This window comes from Candoia aspera, chromosome 1 (assembly GCF_035149785.1).
Source record: "Candoia aspera isolate rCanAsp1 chromosome 1, rCanAsp1.hap2, whole genome shotgun sequence".
NCBI lineage: Eukaryota > Metazoa > Chordata > Lepidosauria > Squamata > Boidae > Candoia > Candoia aspera.
In genome coordinates this window covers 57,122,789-57,146,414 of record NC_086153.1, presented here as the reverse complement: position 1 = coordinate 57,146,414, position 23,626 = coordinate 57,122,789, and the positions used below count along the sequence as shown (strand labels likewise).

Here is a 23,626-nt window from a genome sequence, read left to right as displayed (position 1 = left end):
AATTAAAGAAGAAAACCAGGCAGCCATCTAGGATGCTAAAAATTCCAGGGGTATATTCTTTAGCTGAGTTCCTTGAGAGTAACCGCCTTCACCTTCAACCTGGAACCACCATGATGAGATAAGATTACAAATGGGATAGTAACTGAAAGTGAAATAAAATATTAGCATCCTGGTCATTTTTTTAAATCATTTGTTATACTGCTGCTACCTCAGTGTAGGAAATGTTTTTTCTTTTAATCTAGCAACTGACATGGCTAGTGACTGTCTGATCTATGATAAAAATCCATTTTCAATGCTATACATATATTGTACTTTTGTTCCCATATACTTTAAGTGGAAGGAAAAGATAATGTGTGAAAACATATAATGAGTGAAATGTCTCACACTGCAGGAATTCTGAGAATTGTAAATCTTTCATGGCAGAGATGGAGGAATTGATTCCATCAAGTTAAATTTGGAGGAAACTATCTCACAAGTGCCCTTCAGCACTGATAGTTTTGGACCTTCAAGAGTAATGGAATCAAGGAATTTTGTGGGAAGTACGTGGCTGTCTCCTACATTCTAATTATTCTAATCTCATTTTTTGTCCCATTTGTGAAGATGTTTATGAATTCTGGTAAATCTCACCTATTTCCACCAGTCAAATTATCTGTAACATGAAGAGGACCATGTTGTACCTACTTACTATGTAGCCATTCAAGTGAATTGCCTATCCAAAACAGAGATGGCACTTCTCATTTAGTAGTCAGTGGTGGATGAACACATAGGGAACCAAATATAGACTTTTACAAACTGAGCATTCATAGCTGTCTTTTTTCTAATAATTATCCAGAATAATTATGAGAACTTTTATAAAATGTAAAGTAACCTTCAGTGATTTGTAAGGACTCAGAACCCTTAAAAGCAAAACCACCAGTGGGAATGGGATGCTGGTTCTTGTTTACTGCAGAAACATTGACCTTGAGTTTCTCCTTCTCTGTCAGATATTTTGAAGAAATTTAATCCAGGCCTCACTGGTTTCTCCACTGGTACCCAGAAAGAAACTGCTGGGTTCAATGTAGCTGTGGGGGAAGCCACAACCTGGTAAGTTCCTTTAGGAGACATTTGAGCAAGGAAGTCCATGACTGAAATACTAGTGAAGTGTTTAGCCTCACTAAATCATAGTATATTCCAGAGAAATCTGAGGATTTTTCTTAAGATTAATTATCCCACTAGTTGTTTGTTATAGTCACCTCTCCAGAATTTGGCATGCAAAAGTATCACCTGAACAAGACTTTTGATAAACTTGCTGGGGAATTAGAAGATTTGCAAAAATCCAGAGAGCCAATTAATTACCCACAGCATGAACTCATTGAACAAACTGATGAAATAACTTCCAAGTAAGCTATATAAGAAAGTGATTTAAAATTCATTTAGAATCCTATTCTCTGTTCTTCGTCAAAGTCCTGTATGCACCACTGATGCTATTATTTTGTAAACCATTCTGAAAACTTTATTTATTCAATTTGTATGGCTGCCCATCTCAAACAAGTGACTCTGGGTGGTGAATGATCATAAAATCAATTAAAAACCAAATTACAATCACAATACTAAAAATTAAATACATACAGCAGCCGAGAAAAATATTACAATCCATAGATGTTAACATAACCAGGAAACATGTCAGGCCCAGTCCAAGTACTTCAGAGAATCAAGCCAACCAACTTCAGTTCTTTATTTGCTCACACCTATAGACAGAATCTTGCCAGACTAAAGTTACTCTACCTAACCTAAGGGGAAGTAACTTGGGAATGCTCTAGGTGGCTATCTGAACCTCTTAGTTTTCCCACATTCGCTTTCTGGACTGCATCCCTTCTTATCTTGCCCTTCTCCTTGGAATTTGCTCCCTCCTTCCTGAGAACCAGCAGCATTACTGGAATCCACCCCAAAACAGGGCCTTTCACACACTTGGGACCCCAACCAGGTCTTCAGGATGTTACAAAAAGATCAACAGGGTCAGGGTCAGGGTCATCCTAATCTCTGGAGGGAGGGAGGATGTTCCAGAGGGCAGGAGCTACAGCAGAAAAGACATGCCTCCTGGTCCCCGCCAGCCAACATTCCTTGGCTGATGGGACCCAGAGCATGCCCATCCTGACAGACCGGATTGGATGAGTAGAAACAGCTGGGAGAAGATGGTCCCTCAAGTAACCCAGTCCCAAGACATGAAAGGCTTTAAAGGTGACAACCAGCACCTTGAATCACACCTGGAAACACATTGGCAACCGATGCAGCTCACAAAGCAGTGTTACATGTGCCAAGTAACCAACAACATTTACTACCCATGCAGCTGCATTCTGCACCAGCTGAAGCTTCCAAATGCTCTTCAGGGGCAGCCCCATGTAAAGCGCACTGCAGTAATCCATATGGGAGGTCATGAGGTCATGAGTGGCAGTGAGCAGAGTCCCCCAGTCCAGGAATTGGTGCAACTGGTGCACCATTCAAAAGTGTGCAAAGGCCCTCTTAGCCATGGCTACCACCTGCTCTTCCAGCAGGAGCCATGAGTCCAAGAGGACCCCCAGATTGTGCACCGGATCTGTCTGGGCAGTGCCACTCCATCCAGGACCAAAGGTGGAAAAACCTTGACACTGGAAGGCCCAAGCACCCAAAGCTACTCAGTCTTGCTTGGGTTGAGCCAAAGCCCATTGAGCCCCATCCAGGCCCCTACAGCCTCCAGGCATTGGGACTGGATCTCCACAGCATCACTCAGGCAGCCTGGGCTGGAGACATAAAGCTGGGTATCATCAGCATGCTGACGATACCTCACCCCAAACTGTTGAATCACCTCACCCAGCGGCCTAATGTAGATTTTAAATAAGAGGGGAGAGAGGACCAAGCCCTGTGGCACCTCACAAAGTGGGGGCCATAGGCTGAACCACTCCCCCCCATCAACACCATGGAACCGACCCTGGAGGAAGGAGGAGAACCAGCACAACACAGTGCCACCCACCCCCAACTCCCGAAGCCAGTCCAGGGGGATACTATAATTGATGGTATCGAAAGCCATTGAGAGGTCAAGAAGAGCAAAGATGGATGCACTGCCCCCATCCTGCTCCTGCCAGAGGTCATCCAAGAGTATGGGATGGTCATCCAAAGTCTTCAACTTTGATGAAGAACAGAGAATAAAAATCTAAATACATTTTAGAACTCTTATATAGCATACTTGGAAGATACTGTATGTTACCAGATTGTGCAACAAACTGAGCTTCCATTAACCCAGTTCTTTTGAAAGTCTGGCCATAAGGAACACAACAGAAGTTGGTGTCTGCTTGATTCTATATTTTTAAGAGGTCTGATCTTTAATCATGTGTTATGCAGAAGCAGAGCTTTCAGAATTTATCTCTGCTATTAAATTGTTTAAATTTAAATTGTTTTGAAATGAATAAATGACTAAGCTCTATTTGTTTAGCAAGGTGCATCTGTGCCACAAGTCCACAAGAAGTTGTGATGATGCCAAAATGACAATGTGCAAGGCCATAATAGAAATGTCACAGTTATATGTTGTTGTCCTGATGTCTAAAACAAATACATAAGTTGTGGCATCTGTGTGATGACATTGTCACACGTGTTTCATCATTTGCTTTCCTGTCTTCCCTACTGCCAATGCCCATGATCTCATGCCAACAATTCCATGGATTTTTCCAGTCTTGTGATTCCCATCCTTGAGGCTATCCTTAATAGCAGCTCTCTGTTGTCCCAAACGTATTTCTGTTCTCCCTGTTGATTTCTTAACTACTTCCATTTCACTTGGTAAAAGCTGAATCCTGGCCAAACCCAACTGATTTCTATAATTCTGTCTTCCTTGGAAACATTTGAGCTAGTAGATGCCAGTTCAGGTCTTCTGAGTGGCCATCCACTGCTGGGCTGACAGCCAACAAAGTGGGATTAATTCTTGGCAAACTCATGAACCCATATTCTGTTCGTATAGCACCACAGTTTTAAGATATGACTCTTACCTCATTAAATCCATAATTGCATGTGTTTGTCATAGACAATTTAACTACAGTAAATTAGTCCACCATATTCTTTCTCATTTCATCTCAACCCTCTTAGGGTATAAGTCTGAATTAAGATCTAACCATAATCTCTTACTATTCAAACTTTTACAGTATTATACCTGTCTAAATGCATTTGATAACCCTAGACATTGAAGTCCCCATTTGATAGCTTTTTGCCAAGCACTAAATTAACTGCAGAGGGAGTTAGAGGTTAGTAGCATGACTGTGAAATAGTCATTGCTTTCAAGTACAGCCTTGAGAATGTAAAGCTTTAAATTTCAGTGCAGACTGTCAGAGCCAATCCTTCCACACAATTGTTGATCAAAGCTTCTCTGCTCTTTGACAAGAAGGCAGGCAGGATGGCAAGTGGGTGCTGTCTTCCAATATGACTGTTCACCTGCACACACACACATTGCTCTTGGGGTGACAGTTCATAAATCAGAGAAAAGAAGTGAAACCACCCAAAGTGAATGATGCCTGAGGAACTTGATTTTGGCAGATTCCTAGTATACAAAACCATCTGATCTCATCAGTTAATTAACTCATTCTATCTATACCCTGACTTTACTTCAGGAGTTCCAGGTGGTGTATCCTCCTGCTCTTTCCCTCCCAACGATGGTCCTGTGAGTCTGGTTGGGCTGCGAGAGAGTGTCCAGTCCAAAGTTACCCAGGATATTCTGGGGCATTCAGAATGGAATTGTGATGGTTGCCTTATCCTAAATAAAACGCTCAGACTCAAAATGTCAATTCAGGTTCTGGATTTATTTAGGAAAGAGTGCAAACAGGTAAAAAGCTGAGAATGAGAAAAGCGCGCCTAAACTCAAACTAAATAGCATCTTTGCAAACAACACCCCACCCCCTCCCTCACATACAGTTCTCCCCACATTCCCAGGTGCTCCTAACGAGCTCTGCTGCTCAACGGGCAAAAAGACCTTGACATTTCAGAGATAGCCTAAACACATTCCACCCGGCACTGATCAGCACGTCTCCTGTACAAGGTTCTCAGCAGCACCCTCCCAGCTCGGACACGTATCAGCACCTTGGCAAGCGAACCGTTACGATGTGGAGAAACACCAGAACGGTGAACATGACAGGAATTAGCTTTCAACCTCTCTTGATGGTGCAGTGCTCTTCTTCACAGTTTAAGCATATCAACATCATGTTTTAAATAAGTTCTTTTAAAGAAAATATACATTTAAAATGAGCTTTCAGATGTGTAACAAAATGTGGTTTGAAAGGCTTGTTTTTAACTGCAGTATATAAAAGTGATACAAATATGTCTTTTGAATCTTTTCAGAAGCTTTACACTGAAATAATATCATTACTTAAAGGAATGGGGGCACTTGTTACTTTTTCTATTATCAGTTACTAGTGATGGTTTTCACACAATCAGTTAGACCTGTGCAACAGAATACATCCATTGTAGTCCCACTCAGCCATGCCTGGATCATTGGCCTGGTTCAGGGATAATGCTAAAAATTTATAAATATAAAATGTGTATAAATTTATATTTATATAAAATATAAAAAATATATATTTTACACTTTTATATTTATATATATTTATATTGATACTGTATTGTTTTAATGACATTTTATTCTTCTATTTTTAATTGTTTGTAAATCGCCCAGTGTTGTTATAATATGAGATGGGCCATAAAGAAATATGACAAATAAATAAACAAACAAACAAACAAATGTGCTTTATTTGCTTCTACTTTAGCATAATGGTGATGCATCTGTTCTGGCATTGCTGTATATAAAAACCCAATTGAAATAGCTGGTTCAACTAACAATAGCTTAAAAACCCTTGCTTTGTACTTCATGGAATTATTATAAGTATAAATGTTGGGGAAGAGAAGCCTCCTAAAAATATATTTCAGGGTTTGGGATCTGAAGCAGAGCTAGATTCAGTTTTCAACGAGGGCTGCAGTAGACCTCAGGGTCAGTTGTAATGACTTTTTAATGGCAAAAAAATTCATAAATCTGATCATTCAGGTGCATGAGAAGAGTATGTTAAAACTGAGAAGTCATGCAAAAGTAAAGCTCATATTTTGTTAACAGAAAAATAGCTTCCTGCTATTTTTTCATTTCATGCAAGAGGACTCACCATTTTCATGAATTACAGGTTCCCTGGATATATTGCTTATTTCAGTACATTGGTTGCACAAGAAGGTGGTTTATTTTCATCTCTTTTTTTTGTAATGACTTTTGACAGCTAGAGAATTATTAGAAGTAACTCTTCAGGTCACAGAATGAAAATCAGCTGGGAGTTCTCAAATCCCAGTTCTTCCCTCATGATATAGCTCACTCGCAGTTTATTGGCTTCATTGAGCTTGCAAGTTCAAGATACGTGTTAGACATTTTTTCTTCTTTGTCTCTTAGGAATATCTCAGCCCAAGCGCATGAATTGGTAGAACTCATGAAAAGTAGCCCGGTAAGTCTATGCATTTCAGAAGCCTAAAGAAAAATCTAGACTCTTCTGTGTGAAGTAGTCTTCCATAACATTGCACAGTTCAAGGTAATAGCTGTGGTCAAGATCTTGGAATCATTATAAAAAGGTTCTAATACCCTTTTAGTGTAATATAAATTAATCACTGCATGATGCATATCTACAGCAGATTATTCTATGTTACAATGATATTAAGATTGCTGCTGAAAATGTCCACAGAGCAAATAGCCCTAGAAGATGGAAACAAATGGGCAACTTATATGATTTATGGGAAGAATCCTGTCTCCTAATGTGGGATGGAGAGACACAAGGAAGAATGCCTTGTTGAACCCAGTTATCAGAATCAGTTTCTGAATTAAAATAAAACATATCATGCATGTCAATTTAACACATTGCAAAGAGTGGAAGTTATTTATTCCTCTTGCACTCCCAAGAGTGGTGTGGTGAGATCTCCAGATGTGCTTTTAGCTTTGAAAAGCAGTGGGGATGCCAGTGGGTCAATGAAACCAGTGAGTACCAAGAACTTCCATTTGCTCCTTGGATCCAAACCTATATCTCTAATTGTGACAGTTTTTAGTGCCAACAGGTAAAAGGGATGGATGGATGGATGGATGGATGGATGGATGGATGGATGGATGGATAGATAGATAGATAGATAGATAGATAGATAGATAGATAGATAGAAAGGGTGGGGGAAGAAGAGGGAGAATTCTGGCCCATCCTTCTAGCTTTCAATCCTTTCTACATGACATGTCAGGATACTTACCAATCATTATAAGCACTACCTGCCTACCTTCAACTAACTGCAGGTTTATATTATGCAAAATAACAATCCAGCTACAGTCATGTCAGAAACTGAAGTAATATTGCTTTATGTAAACAAAGTGGACTCTGTGAGTTAGCTCTGTGAGTAGAAAGAAGCCCCCACCATATAGTATTCAGCAGGAGACGACAATGGTTTACCTTGCTTTTCATGTCTTGTTGCTTATTGTCTGTACTTTTTTGAGATCTTACTTTCTTCAATAGCTCTATTGCTATCCACATACCAATCTTTTAAGCTGTGCACATGCTAAATTCCAGAAGTATCCATCTCATTCAGAGGCCCTAGAATCTGATCAAAGCTCCCTAGCAACTGTATGATTCTTTAAATATTGATTAGGCCTGGCTTCCTCTACCTTTCCTAATATCAGCCACTTAGGAGATGTTGCAGAAGAGAAAGAAAGCAGGCTACAGGGCTGTAGGAAACTTTGCTGGAATTCTGATAGGTTGATTGATCTTTGTTTTCTGCATATAATTTGAATTCCATCTTGGTTTGTCCTTATGAAGATTAATCCTATCTGAACAAACGTATGCTAAATAGTATCTGCAGATGACAGATGCTACAAAACTGTTCTTACTAAATAGAAAATAAGAAGCAAAAGACATCTTTAAGATGCCTAACATGGTACTGGAACCTATGAGGAAGCCTGCTTTGTAAGGTTTGCTCCTTCAAGACTTGGGTCCTAGATAAGCAGTTTCAGTACTTAACAGTGAGATAGCTCAGGTAGCAGGGACATAGGACATCAAGAACATGGTAGAACAGTGTTTTAGCTCCAAAACGTTCCTTATCATGTGGGTGCAAAGCAAGAAAAACATATACAGTAAGTCACCTTGAGCAAGGAATTACTCTGCCTTGATTTCTCACATTCAGAGAGAAACTTCTTAATTCCATAATCTATGCATTAATTGAGAACATGAAGCACAGATAAAGAAACATGTTCTTAGCAGTTGCCCAACATTCATACAACTTGTTTTCCCTGGATTTCTGTTTGAATGTCTTTCAGACACATTGCCAGACTTTTTTTTTAATGCAAGCTTTTTAGGGCTGATTAGAGAAAGAGGAAGAGATGAAAACATCCCACCCTAATCCTTTTAGTTTAAGAAAGGAGCCTGGGGAGGCTTCTGGGTGGGGAAAATGGCAGACTGATGCATCTCTGAAGAATGGGGACAACACAGAGCTTCTCAAGACAAGGAGAAGCTGAAGAAATTGCCCACCTGTGCTCTGAAACCTCCAGGCACCTCATGAGTAGAGTGCCAGGAGCCAAAGAAGAAAGATTAAGCTCACAGCCTCAAGCGGAGCCTGTAAAGGATGCTGGGTCCATCCAAACTCCACTTTTGAGAAAGGAGCCTGGGCTTAGGGCTGAGTGCCATCACTCTATTGATATCTCATTTTGTGCAGCTCTGAAACAAAAGGCAGAGCCTTCCAAAACACAGGACTGGGTTAACAGGTGTTGAGAGCTTTCTACATAGTTGTACATTTGGTTATCTATGGCAGCATCTTTCTTACCTGGGCTGATCTCAAAAAGCTAAACAGGGTCAGATTGGGATAGTACCCAGATGGAAAATACTAGGCAAGACTGGGAGATTGAAAAAAAAATCTCAGAGGAAGCCAATGGCAAATCACTTCATATTGTTCTCTCCCTCCCCCAGAAAAAAAGTACATGCAAGTGTCGGTGTTGTCATAAGGAGTTGAGCTGGTTCAAAGGAGGCTTTACCATTATTTTTGACATAGCGAAGATATGTAGAAAAAGAGAATTAATTTTCCTTTCTGCATTTTCATGTTTCCTCTCATTTCCCTCTTTCTCCCCCTTTCTCCCTCCCTTTCTTTGCCTCTGTCTCTGACTATTCCTGGGAGCAGCCCAGTGGAAACATTGACATTTAAACAAAGGTCAGAATAACTGCTGGGTTCCAGAGATCATGATCCCTGATTACAAAACAGAAAGAAGTGATGTCAAACACTGCAGGCATCCTTTGAAGTAAATGTGAGCTGAAGTAATAGGCCAAGGAAAGAAATTCGATTAATGAGACAAGAAATCAGTGATTCCCAGGCCAGGATAGATTCACCAGCACTGCTTGTCATGTGAACTTGTTGCTCTAAAAATAGCTCCATCTATTCCTTCCTGTCTTGCATGTAACAGAATGTTTTCCACAGAATTACAGCTCTCCGTGTTTCCTATAGTTGGCTGATCCATGATGTAGGTTTAGCAGTTGCCAGACTTAGCTAAGTACCACTAAGCCCCCAATCTCAGGAATACAAATGTCCCTCCACCACAAGGCATTCACCTTCTTTCTTTCCACCATTCCAAGGCAAGGATTCTCAGTGCCTGCAGCTACTCCAGTCTGTTGTTCATTTCAAGAAAGAAAACTAGCATTTAGTAATTGTCATTATTAATTTGAAAAAAGATGAGCTTTAGAATCCACTTGAAATATGTCCTTCTTCCATGGAACAGACTTGAGGTCTACAAGTCTAAGTGTTACCATCAACAGCCTCTGTAGTTCCAGGGAACAGATTTGAGGGGACCATGGCAAAAGTACTTGAGGACATCTCTTATTATTCCCAAAGCATCTCTAACATCTATAATATTGAATCCCATTTCTTTTATTCTTCACTAGAACCTCAACTATAAGGAGGACTGGAAGTTAGTCACCATCTTCATCGGACTCAATGACCTGTGTCAATATTGTTTAGATAAGGTATGCAAGCAGAAAGTATTACTTCTCCCATTTTACAGGTAAATATATTTAAACTGAGCGTTCTTGATCCTACAATGGCATCATTCTTCAAATTCTAGCTATGTGATAAAATGAGGATTATAATTCACTTTTGTGTTGGGATATAGTGAGAATTTTAAAGATGGGATCCACCTGTTTTCAGCCATTCACAACAATCCCCTGTTTATTTGCAAAGTAAAATTTGGAAAAAGAAAGAATTGAGAAATCAAAACATATCAGGGATTTTTTTTTTTTGAGAATTCTGTAAAGAAATTTACAGAGGAGTAGCTGTTCTGCTGCAAAACAGAAGAATCTTCTACATTTGAAAACCAATTTGGGTTCTTCATTTTTGTGTCTGTACCATGGTATATAGAGTTTCTGTAGAACAAAAGTACAAATCTACAGATTTATTTTAACAAAGATCGTATCAGAAGAGCCCAACAGAGATTCAGATGAAAATATTTAAATTTGCTGTTTGTGAATTTAATTTCAAAATCATAAACTATATTTTTATAGATTTCTGAATAAACACTTGGAACACTACATTTCAGATTTTGAATATTATTGCAAATTATGATATTTTCTTCCCTGATTTAAATATATCTGATGTTTTTTAATATAAGGACTCCAAATTGACTTAAATTCAAGTGTTTTAATTGGTTGGGGCAACTAAACTGCTTTCTGGCAGTTTTATAAAGCATTAAAATAGTCTTCCCGTTTCTGTGCCCTCCAGATGTGTTGAACTGGTTAGCTAAGGCTGCACTAAACCAATAAAACCATTAAACGAACTGTATAACCAATATTGAAGGAAAGATTAATAGCAAAAATTAAAAGTGAACGGAGCAGCAATATTAAAATTTCAATATTCTAATTGAGCACTACTGAAATTCAGATTAAATAATATTTTTCATTGTCTGTCTAGAAAGGATAGGACTATAAAACAGAGCACTCTGTATTAGCGTACGTTCCTGTAGGAAGGGGTTTTACAGCTGGGGTACTGTGAAAGGGATGCCCTGTCTTGACTTCATAGTACCTTAACATTTTTAAGGAGTTAGATAAAAACCAGAATCTCAGAAGATAATTATAATCTATGATAATTCTAATGTTTTCTAAATACATGGAACTTTTGTGAATATAAAATGTATCCTATTTATATATATAAAACTTAGGGAAATCAAGCTGTTTCATGGTCCTTCCATATGGGTGAGCATTAAGGGTTGTCAGAGATAGTTGAATAATCTGGTATTCTATCTTCTGCAGGAGGCGTATTCAGTGGAAAAATATATAAAACACCTCCAGGATGCTCTTGATATCCTTTACAAGGAGGTAAGAGTTTGAGACACTCTAGAAGGCTGAATTCTTGGCAGCTCTATTAAACATTGCTCACTACTTCTGGCATTTCCATGATTAGGTTTCATTCCCACCATTCTGTCCAACCAGCTGGCACTGGTACAAACATCACTGAAGGGTAATCCAGTGACTTTGAAAACCAGTGGCCAGGAACATGGGTGGGATTGTAATATGAGGAAAGTGACACCACGTTACTATATTTTCTTCACCTCAGATAACATGGAACTGGTTCCCTAAAGTGTACTGTAAAAATGAAGACCTTCTGCTTGAGACAGCAGATGGCAAGTTTTTTTGCTGGTTCTGTGGATTTCCCAGGTTCTTTATAGGTGCCGGTTTATGGATATTTGTGAAATAGTTCAGGAAAGGATGGAGTAGAGTTTGTTCAGTTATCCTGAGGTCATGGCCAATCTGCAGTTTCCCTTCTTCTATCACCACCTTTCAATTCTACTTAAAATCCTGAGCAAAAAAGAACCCCAAAGCTTACAGGTCCAGTTTCAGCCTGGGAGGAGGTACCATGTAGCTTCCTTCCCAGTTGCTCTGTTTTCCCCTTTCCTTCCCTTAGTCAAAGTAGGTGGTATGAATGTGTGGTCTGTCATGCTGATAAAAAAAGCTCTGAGCTGCCAAAATTATGCAGTCAACATTAGTACCTGCAGAAAGAGCAATGTGCTTTAGCAGACACACCTTCTGGTTGACTCAGTTTTAGCTATAATGTAAATATTATGCATAACATATTAGTGAAGCGCAATAGCTTATTGCTGCTCATCTTTCTCTACGTCCCTGTCTGTGGGTTACACAAAGGCCAGGTGCTTTCAGAACCAATCTGTGTATATATCCTCTCTCTGTTGTTTGCTGACTAGCTTGTGCTTTGGGGATCAATAAAGCTGGTTATTGTAATTCCTGCAGCTCCCTCGGGCCTTTGTCAACATGGTGGAGATAATGGAACTCACTGGACTGCGTCAGATAGAAAGGGAGGAATCCGGATGCATCCTTTCAGGGGTGTACGTAAGCAGATCATGCATAGCCGTCTGTACTGAATTCTATTTTTAGGACTAATCTGTATCTTCTTCATTCATAAATCAGCCACAAAGAACGTTAAAATCTGTGCTCTGTCAGATACTATTCGATCTGGGAACTGTGAGGCAGCAGATGCTCTAAATATAACATTGGGTGCAGTTTTTCTGTAACTCACATGGGAGCAGCTTTCATTGATTTCCATTGGAGATGCAGCTACTTAAGAGAGATAACTTTGAGTTCCTTTTTTTTTTTGTTCAGATAATAACAGAACTGAAATCAAAACAGTGTTGGAACTCAGAATTTAAAAGTATCTTGATTAAAATATTTTCTATTTCTTATCTGAGTAATCATGTCACAACAAACTCATTACTTTCTGCTGGGGGGAGTGAAGTGTTCATGTTGCTTGTTTCATTCTCCAAGGTAAAAACAGTGTGGAACTTCCAGATCCAGAAATATGACTTCAATATTCTTCTTGGAGGCTTGCCTGGGATTTGAACAATGGTTCTCCACATGCTGATGAACAGCTCTAAGTAGCATTAACTGCCTAGCTAATAATGTAGAATTCTGGAAATTGTAGTCCAGCAACAGCTAAAGGGCCATATGCTCCTAAGCCTCAACCTCCAATTCAACAAGCCACACTAAATTCCCATCAGGCAACAGTAGACTTATGTGCCAAATTTGCTGCATGCAAACTGGCATCCTCCGTTATAGTAACAATGCATATCTTCAGCCTAGAATTGAAGCATATTGTTCTGGTCAGTCTGTTATTAAGCCAACAACGATCTGGTAAAAAGAACTCACATTTTCACCATTGTCACCTAAATGCAGAAAATGATATTGAGACTGACATGGATCAGCATATATTAGTATTTTTTTTCCTAAGCTCTTTAAATTGTTTTGGACTGGTCTTCACTTTCAATGTTTCTCACTTTTAGGAGCCTTTGTCGATGTTTTCTAAATTCTCAGGAAAACTCTCCTGATCTGCAAGAAATGGAGATAATTAACAGAAATTTTCAGGTAAAAAAGGCATCCTTTTAAATAAACATTATAGGGATGGAAAACAAATCTGTCATGAACTTCTTTTAAAGTGATAGTGTGATCTACCAAAATAGAACTTGTCATAGATGGATGTAAATAAAATTCACAGAGAATGAGTTTATTAAGCCATTTCTCAGATCAAAAAATTCTTTGCAAAAAGTGCATATTTGGAAATATTGCATGGGAGAAAAGTGAATTTGGGGATGTTGACTTTAAGGACAACTGTGTGTAGTTTGGCTTTTTTTTTCAATTTAAAAAAATGTAGAAAATTTGACAGAACAAAGTTGTACTTGAAAGTGGTACTCAGGTGGAATGGGTTTCGATTGATCTGCATCTCCCTAATACTAGATACATGAATGGTTTGTTTATTTTCTAGGTGTGGATACTAGAAGGCAAAAGAGCACCATCCATATATGAATGGCTCTGGAAAACCTTAAGTCCACCAAAACAAACACACTCAGTTTAGGAAGAAACTTACAGTAAATAGTCTACCACTGAACATGCTCAGTAGCCATAGAACACTGATCAACTGCTTTAAAAGATGGGAAAATCAACCAGGAAAGGGGGAAGACAAAACAGAATATCCTGGGAAAAGACAAGGATTGGTTGCAATAGAAGCACTGTGCGCTACATGTATTGTTTCAGGTTCCATTTGTAGCTTGAAGTTGGCAATCCTCAGAATGATGATCACCCAAGATTTCTTGTTTCAGCAGTTGCCTATCCATTCTTCTCCCACATAAATTCACTTGTGACTCACATCAGACCCCAAACTCTTTCCCATTATCTTTTCTCCATCATTGTGTACCAATTTTTATTTTATATTTTTCTAAACACTTACTTGCAATATGATTTGTGCCAGAAATTTAATGAGACATGGCAGAATCTTGAGTCTTTGGGTCTAGTGACACAATTATGGAAACTCCTGCACTGAGAACCTCAAAAGCAGTGTCTTTCCATTTGTCAGAGAATTATAAGGAAAACTCTTTTGCAGAAGGCCCTTGACATTCTGGATTACTGTAGAGCTGAAAATACAGCAATTGAACAGAGCTGAAAATACAGCAACTGAACAGAGCAGGTTTTTTTTAAAAAAAAAAACTTATTTCAGGAAACAAGTTGGGTAGTTTCCTATGGTACTACCCAGCTTGCACCACCATCTTTCTGTCTGAGTTAGCGTTTGTAAACTGGAGGAAAAAAATGACCTTGAAATTTACTACTACTTATTCCCAAACAGGATAAAACTACAATGTTGATCAACAGCGGCCGTTATGATCAGCGGGAGGATTTTGCCATTGTTGTGCAACCATTTTTCCGAAACACCTTCCTACCGCTAGACAGTGTAAGTTGCTGTTTGTTGTTGAAGCATTCATCATTACCCTCTAATCTGTTTTACTTCATAAGATACACAGGGTGAGGATTACATCTTCCTTATAACCATGTTCTCTGCCTGCACTGCAAGGGGAACTGCAAAACAGAGAAGCAAGTAAGCAGAACCATCAATTCCCACCATTGTCCCAGAAACAATGTAATTTAATTCCGTTGATCAGATTTGAGGCCCTAGAGAATCCGTATGAACTGAGTTTATAGTTTCTAGAAGGCAGGGATTAACTGATTCTGGATCTCAGAGACAAGGAACAATGTCTAAAACTAATATGTTACACTACACTACACACACACACACACACACCCAAATTACCATGTCTAATTAGAAGTGTTGACTAGGCAGTCAGAAATGTAAGCAGTGTTAAAAAAAATAAAGAATACTGACCTAACAGGCAAGGATTTCTATGTGAAGTTAGGGCAACCCATGTTACAATATTTTTAACAGGCCTACCAAAATGATACCTGGGTTTAAGACATACTTTTTTTTTTAATCCAAGTGTATACAATTAAATATCTAAAATAACTCTTTCCAATTCTAGCATCACATCATTTTAGGCTTGCTCTGCATATCTCACTACCATTCCATCATTTCTCAGTTGGTGAATTGGAACTGAAAAGCTGAACTGCTGAAATAGGTTTTGAGAAGATGTCAGGTGACAAGAAAGCTTGGTGTTGGTGATTAACCTGTAATAACAGACTTCCATACTAGTATCCACTTCATGTTGCTGTAACTGAAAAGCGTGCTCAAACTTATCAACTTATTAGAACTCAAAAATTATCCAATAAAACAATAGAGCCTTGTATCATCTTATATATTTAACACATTCATTACAGCATAACCTTATGTGGACTTAAGTCCACCAGATTTAAGGCAAAGTTTATTGCCTTCAAAAATATTCATTCCTACTAAATTGATTTCATGCACTTTTAAATTTTTTCTCATCTTTTCATTTTTGAACAGGTACCTTATTTGCTTTCCTTCCTTAGCCACAGAGAGCCAAAATATACTTCGTCTTCAGTAAACTTATACCTCTGATTACTAAAGTGTCCCAGGAGATTACAAGAGGACAAAAATTCTCAATACAAACCAAAAATATTGAAAACAATTAAAAACAACATATAACATTATTTATTTATTTATTTATTAAATTTATATACCACCCATCTCATTGTAAAAGCAACTCTGGGTGGCTTACAAATAGAGAATCATAAAAACCATTATAAAAATACAAGACATTCAAGAAGGTAAGGGAGAAAAACTAAAAGGTGGAGAGAGCATCTTCAAACCACCAGCCACCCCCAGGGCTGCCTATCACTCTCGGATCCCCAAGCTAGTTGGCAGAGCCAGGTCTTGATGCTCTTCCGGAAAGCCAGAAGAGTGGGGGCCAACCTCACCTCACTGGGCACAATGTTCCACAGGGCAGGGGCAATGGCAGAAAAGGCTCTCCTCCTTGACCCCACCCGTCGAAATTCTTTAGCCAACAGGATCCGTAACATGTCCTTACTGCCGGACCGGGTGGGATGTGTCAATGTAATTGGGATGAGATGGTTCCTCAGGTAACCTGGGCCCATGCCATGAAGGGCTTTAAAGGTGATAACCAACACCTTGAATTGGACCTGGAAGCTCACTGGTACCCAAGCAGCTTGCACAGCAGAGGTGTTGCATGCACAGCCCTAGAGGCCCCCATAACTGCCCATGCTGCGGTTTGTTTTAGAAGCAAACAAAGAAGTTAGACCTATCTATTCAGCAAGGAGTATGTTCCAAAGAGCTTGACCCCCTTCATCAGAAAAGCCTGCCATTAACAGGAGGCATAATTCTTCAACACATGTCCAATGAATGTATACTGTACAGTATGTGTCTGTGTGTGCTGGAGGTGGGGATCATACAAAATGAGGCATTCTTTAAAATAGCCTACAAATAAATCATACAGGGCTTTAAAGATGACTATGTCAGTGCTTCATCCTATCTGTGAAGGTCTGTTTATGTAATTGATAAGAATCAATGCTGACTTGGTGGAACATAATCAAATGTCAGGGCTAAATTTTCACTCAGAAGAAAGATAAATGCAGGGGACTGGATATGGATTTTAACCCTGTGTTAGGAGGGGAGGCCTTTAATATAGACACCCCCCCCCCTGCTCTTTTATTCAAAGTAAGAAAAAGCACAGTGGTAGCTGCATCCCATCTATTAAAGGTAAATATTTATCAAAATTACCAATTGGAAAAGACTGTCCCCTTGGTTCTTGCAGCATTCTAGCCCTACACATTTCAGACGGTGAGGTTTACACATTATGAGAAAAAGCTAATTCATAACTGGTGGCTGCTGGAAGAGCTATATTTATGCAGAATAATCCTGTAACTTCTCTTGGTAGGTAAGGTTTGACTAGCAATTGGCTCAGAAACAGGAGACAAGGAGCCAAAAAGTACATGAGAAATGCCAGATCCTTGCTAACAAGGAATAAATGATTTTCTGAAATGGAATAATTATGTTTTGTATTAAATCACAGGAAGGGAAACCAGACCTGAGTTTCTTTGCAGTGGATTGTTTTCATTTCTCTGAGAGGGGTCATGCTGAGATGGCCATGGCACTCTGGAATAATATGGTAAATGAATCATAGAATCACTGAATTGGAAAGGATCTCAGAACTCATCTAGGGCTCACCCTCACAGCCATCCTGATGTGTTTTCCTCCTGTCCTTGAGATTGAAGGAGACTAGGTTGCTGCCCAACAGCCTACTTATTACTGCACCTCAGTAATGAGACTGACTGGTCAGTGTTGCTGCTCTTACACAATTTAATAGGGGTTGTTTCAGGGCAGAGATTGGTGGATTCCCTGCCATCCTGTTCCCTTCCACCCAGCATCACCTACTGGCAGAAAAAAAACAACCACCAGTCCTTCTCCTGAATATGAGGTGGGATGTTTGCAACATCATTCTTATTTGCTTCATTTTGCTTTACTTTGATATTGGACTTTCATTGTATATGCATGATTGATCTTTAATTTTGCTGAAGAAGTTCTGAACTGATGGGGCCCACATTTCACCTGGGGAGCAGGTGACCTGCTTCTGCACATGTCTTCTCCTTTCCCAAGGCTGAGCTGGAAAAAACAGCTCCATATCTGGAGAGTTTCCCCACCATTCCCACTGGCCAATCAACTGCTTCTGTTCTTCTGGGAACTGGAAATCGCATCATGATGGCTTAAAAGTTCAAGCCATAGGAATATTAATCTGATCGCACTTATGGATAGAGCTTTTAAAAACACACAACGTAGCCCAGAGGAATTTTAGTAGATTTCAGTGGTTGTAGTGGGGCAAGGAAAGTTAGAACATCAAATGCCAGCCCCTTAGTAAAAATTAGTGTCAGCCTTCACTAACATGGTGCCATTCAGATGTGCTCCATTTCAATTCCCATTATCACTAGACAGCATCACCTTTAAGCTGCAAGTACAACCCCTTTAATCAATATCCATGGAGGTTTGAACTGCAGTTACTTTTTCTTTCTTTGCAAGATCAGCCAATACTGTAAAGATGACCTTCCTTGCAACCTCTTCAGAACATGATTGCTGAAAATTGACTGCATAGTTTCCCACCATTCTGAGACAAGAAATACATGAAAGTATTAGTGTAAAAAAAAAAGAGAGAAATACGCCTGCTCATGTGATTTGGCACCATTCATTTTTTGGCTATGGGCTTCACAAGTATCTTAACTGTACCCCGTGGCCAGCACAAAAGGCTGCCCACTCCAAGTGAAAAAAAAAAGTCAGGGCACACCTTTTGAGAATAATTAGGAATGTAAACAATTTTTAGAAGGCTTTGAGGCTTATCAAAAGAACTAGGCAATGTTTATTGTTTAATGTTTATATTATAAGAAACTGGGAACAGCTTACAAAAACAACCTGAGGTGTTTTTCTTTGCTTTTTGAGAATGTTATGATCCAAGTAACTGAGTGTATTTTCCAAACCAATCTGAGGATAACTCAGGCAGAGGGACCTTTCTCTTTTCCACCTAACTACAGTACCAGCATGCCCTGGCAACATCTTGTTTCTGCTTTGTCCCTAGCCATTGAGTGAGACAGACGTCCTTAGCAGCAAAAATTTCCCTCTTATTCCGATACCATCCATTGGCAGCTTCAAGGGGCCTAAAATCTGTTAGACTTTGACACCCATTACTTTGGAGAGAAATTAGCTGGCTCCAGTAACTGAAAAGAGGGAGGATATGGACCAGTGATGGAGACAGCAAATGCAGATACTGAATGCCAGTATAATTTTCTGCCAACTCAAGGATGAGTGGATAGTATTTCAAATTATTAGTGAGGAAAGACCCACTGTGATAATTTGTGGGGTTGAAATTGCCTTGTTGTTCCAAAGTTTATGCACTTTTGTTCCTTGGTTAGAAAATCTCTGTTTAGAGTTGTTTTATTTTCTAGAATTACTGAAGTGTTATACATTTCTTAGGCTAGTGACTCTTTCCTAAACTTTTTGTGAGGAATAAGAACAGAAGCAGTTTTTTTTTTTAAATTATTTCCCTCCCAAGGTTGTTCTGGGTCAGGCAATGTTGGAATCTCTCATGGAATTCTCTCTATTGTCCTACCAGTAAAGACTGCAGAGGATGTATGCCAAATCAGCACATTCTCAGCTGCTTTTGCCAGCCACTTTCCTCAGCTTCCCAAAACTGTTTAAGTTGCTCTGGTCTGTGTCGATGAATGGTGTTGTCTTCCTGGGGAGGGTTTGTGTGTGTACAAGTTCCCAGAACCAAAAACTCAGGGTTTGTGTTGATTAGTAGGGCTGGGCAATGCTTTGGATTTGATTACGGAAAGGTCCTTTGTAGTGTTTGGGAGTACAAATGCATCATCTATCAATGAGTCATTAAAGCAGAAGCTGATCTAATGAGCTGCTTAAAGATGCTGTGCTCTCTGCCTGTTTCCCATGCTCTCCAAAGCATTGCACAACCCTTTTGTTTGTTAACCTCCACAATAATGATGAGAATCAGCATGACCCAATAGAGAGAGAGATGAGATAACCTAGATTAAGATGCCTCATTTCTTGCATCTAGTTTGGTACTGCCTACTTTGACAGCATTTCCCCAACATTTTGAAAAAGGGTCTTTTTTGCCAGGAATGGAACGTGGGAGTTTTTTTTTTTTTTTTTAATGAAAAGGGTGTATTCTATTACTGAGTTATGGAGTTTAGGGAAAATACCCTAAGGAATCACTGAGTAGTTTGGGGCTAGTGGCTGTACCTGTCTGTCTGTCTCCTGTGCAATATGAATGTACCCAAGTTGAATGTGAGGAACACAAAGTTAAGAAAAATGTATGTCATTAATAGCCTGCTCTTCAATATAAATATATATCCAAGCAATGACAAATGAAGGTTAAGAAAGTTATAGGAAAAAATCATAGCAATGTGACCAAATTCAGAAATGGTTTTGCCCGAACATTGCTGGGGATGTATGTCTGGTCACAGTGAAGTGTGCTTCCTGTTTTAAGGTCATTGTGACAATCAGTACCAAGAAATGGGTTGACTCTGCCTGACACAAGGCCTGAATTCCTTGTGTAGAGGAAGAGCAAAACTTCCACTGATTGCATAGCTTCTTTTGATGCTGCAGCCCATCCAAGCTAAGGTTTAGCCTGTAGGGCTGAGATAAAAGTGTGCCAGAGTTGTTCCCTCTTTAAGAGGAGGAAGCAATTAAGCTCCGTCCCCATCAGTGGGGAAGATGGAAATGAGAGTGGGCTGGAGTCTACCCGAAGGCCTTGGTTGCTGTCACGCCTGTCAGGGATTCTACACAAGTAGCTAGAATTCCATCTTAAGAAAACAACAACAAAAACAACAACACAATATTGCCTGTTGGCATTGTTGATTTCATTCCCCCTTTACATTGCACTGATTTTGAAGAGGGGTGCTGAATCACCTTTTGGCTAGCAGCCAGCTCATTCCTGTATTTCTGGCTAGCTTTGGGAAGCTAGGACACTAACCCAGCAACTTACGCTCACTTATCCTCAAGTGAATCCCATTAAAATAAGGATCAGGTTGCACAGGTCTGACTTCTTTCCATTCATCTCTAGCCAATTAAGCTCAACTACATATACTTCTCTTCCTGTCACAGAGAAGCTGACAGTGTTATAGCTAACATATATTCTAGCCCTCCCACATCCATTTATTATTTTGCCTTGTTAATTTGCCACTTAACATGAGCTCCACAGTTGCTTGTAACAAGCTATTTTTATTCCTTTGATGTAGATTTCACTTCTGCAGGCTTTTTGTGGCCTGCTTTCAGGAAGTGTATATGGTTACTTAGGTATTAAAAAGTTTTGCCTATATTCATAAAAGGGAGCCTTGCTAATATTTTCTGTCCCCTAATTATATAAGTACAGTCATATATTAAGTATTACAGTGAGAAAGAAGCAAGAATAACCAAGTGCTGCAATATAATGGAGCAATACATTATTTTTTAAGTGTGACTTTACAGTGTTAGTATGTGCCCATGATATGAAGATTATAGAATTCAATTTCAGTTGCAAACTATTTGTCTCTCTTTCAGCTGGAGCCAGTTGGTTATAAGCAATCATATAAACATTTCACAGAGGAAAGGCTGAAACTCAAGTGTCCAACCTCAGTAAGTAATGAACACCCTAGCTCTGTAACGTAAACATCAAAACACAAGAAAAGTCCTTCTGGGTCAAACCAAAAACTGTCTGGTCCAATGTCCTATATCCCACTGTGCCAAAGCAGATGACTCTTGGAAACTCATAAGCAGAACTTAAGCCTTTCCCCCTCTGTTATTCCCCAAACGACACATGGGGCCATCAGTTCCAGAGGTAGTACATATTTACCATGTCTGGGCAACTATTAGACCCAGTAACTATGCTTTTACCACACAGTTTGAATCTGTCCAACAACCCCTTGTTGAAAGCTTTCTAAATGATAAACTGGATCTGATGTTTTTTGTATGATTAGCACTGCTGTGCAAGATTTTAAAAAATAATAGCCATATCAGCCATATGCTTTCTTCTTCCTTCTTTCTCTGTAAAATAGAAGGGAAATTTACTGAAGGTTCTAGACCAAATGTCCCATTTTTTCATTGTTAACAGCAATTATTAAATGCTATATTTATGCTATAAATTTTCCCTAAAGTTGGAAATCTCTTTTAATGAGAGAGGAAGAGAGAGATTGAGTTCACAGACTACAGAAAACACTGCAAAAACAGACATCAGAAATAGATTTTAAGGAAATGGGTAATACTGTACAACAGAATTGGAAAAGATACCCGGGGCAAAAAGTGAAGCCTTTTGGCATGGATAGAGCATCAGGGAGAGAATAGTGACAGTAATCAGGTTTAAGACAGCAATGAAAAGACTTGGTCATCCCCATGCAAGCAGTAACAGAAACTCTCCTTACCTGTATTTCATCTGAGTTAAAATAAAATTTAAATTTATTAAACAGTGTCAATCCCTCATGAGATTTATGTAGCATATAAATGATCTGATTGCCTAAAAAAAAATAGATAGGATCGAGACAAGCCTAAACCCCTGCAATTCGTATTTGTCCCACTTCTGATAGAGCCACAGATGGATCTTCTTTTCAGAAAGAAAACGTTAGGAAAGGAAGGATGCCACAGGGCTGGGGAGGATTAATGAAAATTGTCTGGGATTTGCTTGTAAGCAGAATAACAGCAGGGCCTGGTGGAGAAAGGGAGGAGAGATTTTGCTACAATAAGAAAGAAGGATGACAGCTGAAGACTGAATGAAGAAGAGACCTCTTGGCCCTGAAAGGATTTAAGCAGTTCTGTATTCCATTATGCTGACAAAAGTACAGGGATTGAGGAAAGTTATCTTAACCAGGTTTTAGCCCTAAAGTCTTCCTTTTCTTCTTAAAGATTTAATTATGTTTACTTAGATTTGCATAGTCTCGTCTGGGCAGGATATGTTCCAATTCCATTTTTTGGTTCTCTACTGAGAGAAAATATGTTCCCTCTCATGCCATCAGAATAGAGCAATCAGTAGTAAAACAGATCATTCTCTAAAGGTTCTGCAAATGTTTTCTTTCTGCTGCAGGAACACCCGTATCTTTTCACATCAAGAAACAGCCAAATGCACAGTTCAGGGCTTGAAACAACACGCAACAGAGACAGCGTGCCTTACTGGGCTGTGATTATAGCAGCCGCAACTGGAATTTTGGCAGGATCCCTGATTGTTTGGGGTATGATGACTCAGAAAGTCAACAAACACCCAAGGGCAAGAGATGCAGCAGCTGAAGAGAAGTCAACAACATTTTAAATGTGCATCTGTACCAAAGAGTTTTAACGTATGCTACCACTAGCAACATGAAAAAAGTAACATGGAAGCTTTGCACATGCTATTTTTAACTAAAGTTTTCCATCTAAAAGTGGAAGGAATGACCTCATCCCATCTTGAATAGCCAGACCTCATGATGGCTAATGTTTAACAGTTATTCAAGATGGGAAATATAAAGAGATCTTACCTGGTAAATTAAAAAATTACTTTCTGATTTTAATTAGGGACACTTTTACATAACACTGTATTTATCTGATGGTTCTGCACTATTCACCAGATTTTACAATGTGTCTAGATCACATTGTCTCCCATTTGTGATCCTCTTGTCATCTCTCCAGTTGTAATCCTCTACTTTTTCCATATTTTCTCTTAGCTCCGAAGGTAAACATGGAATAATTGCACAATGGATTTGGAATGGTAGTTCACAGGAGCTCTCAATTTGGAAGCATCTATATTTGTTGTTGGTGTAATGGAGATGCCAAGTTTCCACAGTTACTAATTCATCCACTGTGATGGGGTCTTCCTCTGGGTTCATAGGAT

General features: G+C 39.2%; 1 protein-coding gene across 1 annotated transcript in view; it reads left to right on the top strand.

Annotated features, from left to right (window-relative positions):
* Positions 1-23,262, top strand: part of PLB1 (phospholipase B1) — a 119,137-nt gene extending 95,875 nt beyond the window's left edge. The window contains exons 42-51 of the mRNA XM_063304585.1: positions 984-1,083; positions 6,419-6,470; positions 9,918-9,998; positions 11,277-11,342; positions 12,270-12,364; positions 13,316-13,397; positions 14,650-14,754; positions 17,306-17,401; positions 21,334-21,408; positions 22,847-23,262. Coding sequence (XP_063160655.1) covers positions 984-1,083; positions 6,419-6,470; positions 9,918-9,998; positions 11,277-11,342; positions 12,270-12,364; positions 13,316-13,397; positions 14,650-14,754; positions 17,306-17,401; positions 21,334-21,408; positions 22,847-23,068 — 974 coding nt within the window. The 3' untranslated portion in view covers positions 23,069-23,262. The remainder of the gene's footprint in view (positions 1-983; positions 1,084-6,418; positions 6,471-9,917; positions 9,999-11,276; positions 11,343-12,269; positions 12,365-13,315; positions 13,398-14,649; positions 14,755-17,305; positions 17,402-21,333; positions 21,409-22,846) is intronic.
* The last annotated feature ends 364 nt before the right edge of the window (positions 23,263-23,626 follow it).